The sequence below is a fragment of the Buceros rhinoceros genome, unplaced genomic scaffold (genome assembly GCF_000710305.1).
Source record: "Buceros rhinoceros silvestris isolate BGI_N320 unplaced genomic scaffold, ASM71030v1 scaffold19114, whole genome shotgun sequence".
Taxonomy (NCBI): Eukaryota; Metazoa; Chordata; class Aves; order Bucerotiformes; family Bucerotidae; genus Buceros; species Buceros rhinoceros.
In genome coordinates this window covers 16,068-21,527 of record NW_010406705.1, presented here as the reverse complement: position 1 = coordinate 21,527, position 5,460 = coordinate 16,068, and the positions used below count along the sequence as shown (strand labels likewise).

The following is a 5,460-nucleotide window of genomic DNA, read 5'->3' as shown; positions in this document are numbered from 1 at the left end:
TTTTTTTTTGTTTTTTTTTTTTTTTTTGCTATCGCCCCCCTATCTGGATTTCTGCGGGTTTTAAATTAGAGACAGGCTAGCACCCCTTCCCCTCTCCCTGTCCCCCTTTCTCCTCTCCCCTTCCCCTCTCCTCCCAGTCACTTCTGCATCGACTAATGCTTTATCCCAAGGAAAATCACGCAAGTGTTTCAGCTGTTCAAATAAACGCACACACACTATTCACACCTTGCTGCAGATTCTCCAGAAGGCAAGGTGCTGGGTCTAACTTTCTACACCGGCGTAACTCATATTAGCACCAACAACTACGCCACGGATCGAAAGAAAAAGAAAATGTACCCAGTTGCGTGGGGAAAAATTGCTGGAGATAACGAGGAGGATTCAGGCTGGGTGACATTAATTGAAAGAGTTAACTATGATGCCATACATGTCTGCACACGACCCATCGCGTAATTAATAAAATTTTTACAAAGCCTCTCTTCCTCCTTCCCCAAATTTAGCTCTTTTTAGAATAATTCTGGAGAGAATTCCTAACCAGCCTGTCACCCTGGGCAGCTGAAAGGTACGCTCATTACTCACCCGGCAAAATGGTTAAATAAAATAATAGAACGAATGGCAAAAGCAAGTCCAACAGATCCACGGACACTCACAATAAATTATGTAATTTACCATTTAACAGTTTCATTTTAACAGCGAGAGCTAAATTTTAAGTCAGATTCCCAGAACTGCGCTGCAATTACCCGCGATCGCTGCTGCCGGGGCTCCAACTTCGTACGTACCAGTAACAGGATTTAGACCTGGAACTGCCAAATCTACGGGAGCAATCAGGCACCCAGACGTCTCAGACCTATTATTTTCACTCACTGGTGATCTGAGGCGTGATTTGCCATTTCATTTTGCAGATACTAAAGATCTAGCTCTCGCTGCTCGGAACGCTGCTGAAATGTGGTTTATTTTTAAATTGTCACGATGTAAAATCTAGATTATAGAGGTGCCTAAATACAAAGCAGCGGAGATTACACAAATATAACATTAAAGGATGTGCTATTTTGTGTAAGACAATAGGCGAGCACTAAAAACTGAAATGAAACTCAAATACAGCTTGAAACAATGTATTAGTTCTAAAACCTAACAAAAATATCACTGATGAAATAGCATTCTCTCCTTGGAAACATTTATTACTATTACAGGTACTTAAAAGCAAAACGCTCTGCACTGAATTCATAGCTACATTTACTAGAGGGATGATTTTATTCTTTTTTATACACACATTTACAGGGTTTGTCTCAGTCTGGCAAACTGTTCTGAAAACAAAAGGAAATGATATATATCTTTTTTATTTAAAATAAGAAGTGTCCATTACCAATTATTTTAAACTATAGCCCTGGCTCTTCATTGCATTTTTCAGGACAACTAGTCCTCTTCATTATGAAAGAAAATGTAGGCGCAGGTTTAAAAAATGTATGTTGTGGGGACAGTTGACAGATTACTGCTCCTGGAACTCAATTTCCCAACCCCAGGTATCACCGGCTCAAAGACAAACAGAGTTGCTCAACCTCTTTGTGTCCTTGTACCTCCATACCCAGGTGACCATGTTCAAGCAAGCAGAAAGTTGATTTAAACCTCATAATGACATCAGTTTTAAGCCATCGTCTCTCTGATAAAAAAAAACAAAACGTTGTGCTGTATCGCAACCTGCCTGAATCCTTGAGTTACTTTTTCCTCCCGCCGCTGAGCCCCCGGCTCCAGCCGCCCCCAACGCTCGCAGCTCACTTCCCCGTAAGAACCAGCCCCTTCTGTTTATGCTTATGTCGTCTCCGGCGTGCAAGCCAGCACCCCTAAGGTTTTAAATACGCTTCTTCGCCAGGACTAATAGTTACACTACCCTGCTAACCGTATCAATCACTGCCACCACTGCTGAATTACCTACCGGTGTCTCCGATGTGTTCCCGCACAGATTACACTTCATGCATCACCACATTCATTTCTTTCACATTACACATGAGCGTGTCTTGTCACTGCCCAATTGCCCTCCTTTGGACAGCTTAACTGATGTACTATACAATGAACCTTACCGAGCCAACTAATGGTATAGGAGCTGTGGGAAAAATTAGAAAGGTTGAGGCTTGAGGCCGGTGGCTGTGTGGGAACAGCCTGGGGTGCTTCCAGCAATAAATCTGAGGTGTAATTAATGCACGTTACGGCATTTTGCAAGTATAAATGGCATTTTGTCTCCATGCGCTTTTTCCCGGGCTCGTTTTGTGCCTTCTCCCCACTGCACCAGGCATCGATGGTGACTGATCAACCATCACCCCGGGTCTGATCCTGCCGCTCCCACCAGGCACCACCTTCCTGCTCATCAGCCTCTGACTCACCCACAGGCCCAGTCCAGATCAGATCTCCAGCTCTGGGATGCTGGAAAGCTCAACTGAGTCTTGCAGAGGGAGGCCTCTGGTCCCCCAAAGCTCAGCCTCTCAAGACAAGAGTTAGGCACTCAAATCGGACCGGAAAGTGTAACCCTGAAGAAACCACGCCAGCCATACAGCAAAACAGACTCCAGTTTTGCTCCCCTTAATCCATGTATTCACCAGCCACCTTGTTCTCCTTTTAGAGCTACACAAGAAAAAAAGAGGGTGAAGTACAGAAGCGATTTTGTCCTGCCTCCCCCATGTAACTAAACAGAGCTGAACATAAATTCATTATCTGGTTTAGCAACTAGCAGCAGCCCTAAGGCTGCTTTGAAGAGCCCAAACCACTCAACCTGAGCTGACTCAAGTTGTTGAGGTGGACGTTTAAATTTATTTTGAGGCAAGGGAAGGAAAAGGCGTGATTATTCAGAAATACCAGCATCATGGTTGAAAGGTCTGGTCTTCCCTGAGCCACGCCAGCTTCAAGCAGCCTGCCTTCATCACAGCCGCCAGAGCTCAGGCAAGTCTGTTCAAATGTCCCAAGGCTTGCAGACAAACCCAAGGCTTGCAAATAAACAAACAAAAAATGAGTAAATTCAAGCCAAAGAGGAAAAGAGAATAAAAACCTCCAGGTGATAATCACTGTCCAAAGTACTGTGATTTAAGTAGTTACTGCTTTCGATGTATCGATATCTTTAAAAAAATTAAATAGGGATTTCAGCAAATCAGTAACTTCTTGCAGAGTGCAGGACTGACTAAAGATGTAGGAGGACCTAACTGTCGGTAACACCATTAAAACCGAACGCAGTTAATCCCAACTCGCCTCAGCGCGGAGGGACGAATGAAGCTACGCAGGCAGTGAGACGAAGGCTGTGGAGAGGAGGCACTGCCACCTCCTCCTCCCAGCCGCAGCAAAGGGCAATCGCATTTCTGCAGTTTGGCAGCGTGTGGATCAGAGCTCCTCTGCACCTGGCTCCTCCCCAGGATCCGGAAAGGGCCCAAATAACCCACTTAGAAAAGGAAAAGCTGCTCTGACACTACCCTTAGCCGCGAACCCAGCACCAAGGATCGATTAAGACGTCTCCTGTGAAGGATTCTGTGTCCAGATTAGCACAAGCAGCAGCTTCGAGTCCACCAGACCAGCTACAGCCATGCAAATGGAAGCGGGACTCTAGACTGCCTGTCTCCCACTAGCCAGCGCGGTCCACGATTTCAGCATTGCCCTTCTCGAAAAATACCTTTATAAAGCCTACCCTGCCTGTGAGGATTTTTCTGTGCTTTTTATTTTACGGGCCTAGGAGATCTCTCCCTCTCTTCTGCTGAGTCACAGTTTTGTGTGTGTGTGTGCATGCTCTCACTTTGCTCGCCAGCCGGCAGCTCCCAAACCCCTCACCTACCTTGTGCAAGGGGTTGCAAAGGCAGAGTAGGCTGGCCGGGCTGGATCGTCAGCAGCCCCTGACGCTGCAAAGACAGGAGGTGCTGCTGCTGCAACTGCTGCATCTGTAAGAGTTGCTGCTGAAAGGCCAACTGCTGTGTAGCCACCTGCTGTTGCTGGGGCTGGAAAAGAAAAAAAAAAATTAAATAAAAATGCACGTTTATCAGTACAGAGCAAAGCACTACAGAGGATTTACAGGGCTTGTCTCGACACACTTCAGCTGCTGACTGCGGTCGTCCGGTACCAAGGCACACCAGCGAGAACACCACCCCGCACCAAAGACCCCAGGGCACACTTAGGCACTAGAGGGCTGTGGTTGATGCCCACCTCCAGCGGCTGCCTTCGTCCTACCTAAACCCTCCTGCCACCCCAATTACAGACGTATGCAGAGCTCCTTGGGCCACGCTACCGCAACACCCTGGTCCGCACGGTCGTGCTTTACCCCAGAAGAAACTGCATTTCAGTGGCGGGTAAAGCAAACGCTGCTGGCAGCTGTTAAAGTCCGGGGTAACTCTTCGAGGCAAAGAACATGTACAATGTGAGAATCACACCACGCGGTCACATCCCACACCGATGTAAAGAAAAACAACCCTGCGCTCTGCTCTGTTTGCTCATGCGAGGGTTGTCTCAACTATTAAGGCAATACGACTGGTTTAATTTATGGGACTTTATACTTACTCTCCCTTATTCATCCATCAAGCCCCACAATACTCTGTTATACTCAGAATTATTCTGTGCTGTATTTAAGGCTGCTACTTCTGCACTTCGAAAATTTTAATTATTCTCACTAGAAAGAAGATGGAGTTGCTTTACTCCACAGGGATGTGAACCTTGAACCTTCGAGGTGTAAAAGAACATGTTGCTTTTCTCACTACTGCACCCAGAGAAGCTTTTAACTACTCTGTTTATCACTTCTGACATAAATAAATGAGAAAAAATCAGACCTTTGAAGAAGAAAAACTTCATCTAATATTGTTAATTAGCCATGACAAACGATGAAATAACATTGTAAATCTTTCATAGAAACAGCCACTAGATTTTAATTACACACATTCATAATTTAGCAAACAACATCTTACTTGAATGTGAGTGTTTAATATGTACAGTACTCCAGGCTTCAGAGTCCTTAATTCTGTTCCGTTAAGGAAGCCTCTAGGTTTTGCTGCCATGCTCATCTTGTACTTTATTTGCTTTGTTCTTTAAAACCCATGAAAGGCTTTGCATTCTGATAAATATCTTTTTATTTATTGTACAATGACAGGAGGAAAACTTTTGTTGTGTAAAACATCAATACATCATGCCAGTGTTTAGCAGTTCCTTGTGCTAGCCAAAAAAAATTAATGTAGATTTCCTTAGTAATTATCTGAGTGATAGAAAGATAATACAGTGCAGTGGTACAATAAATAGAAGGAAATTATCTAATATCCCTAATCTGCTAGGAATCGTATCAAGGTGGAGGTCTTATACACATTATGGCTAACGATTATGGAAAGAAAATTAACTCTTACAAAACTGCACACTTCCACAAACCAAGCCCAGCCAGATCCCCAACCTTCTGTCGCCCTTCCTTGACACTGAGCCAGAGGATCGCTGGCCCCATTCCCTGATGGTGTCAAACCA

At 44.9% G+C, this 5,460-nt stretch overlaps 1 protein-coding gene across 1 annotated transcript in view; it reads right to left on the bottom strand.

Annotated features, from left to right (window-relative positions):
* LOC104491763 (forkhead box protein P1-like) overlaps positions 1-5,460 on the bottom strand; it is a 21,449-nt gene that overhangs the window by 10,711 nt on the left and 5,278 nt on the right. The window contains exon 3 of the mRNA XM_010134230.1: positions 3,803-3,950. Within this exon, the coding sequence (XP_010132532.1) occupies positions 3,803-3,950 (148 nt within the window). The remainder of the gene's footprint in view (positions 1-3,802; positions 3,951-5,460) is intronic.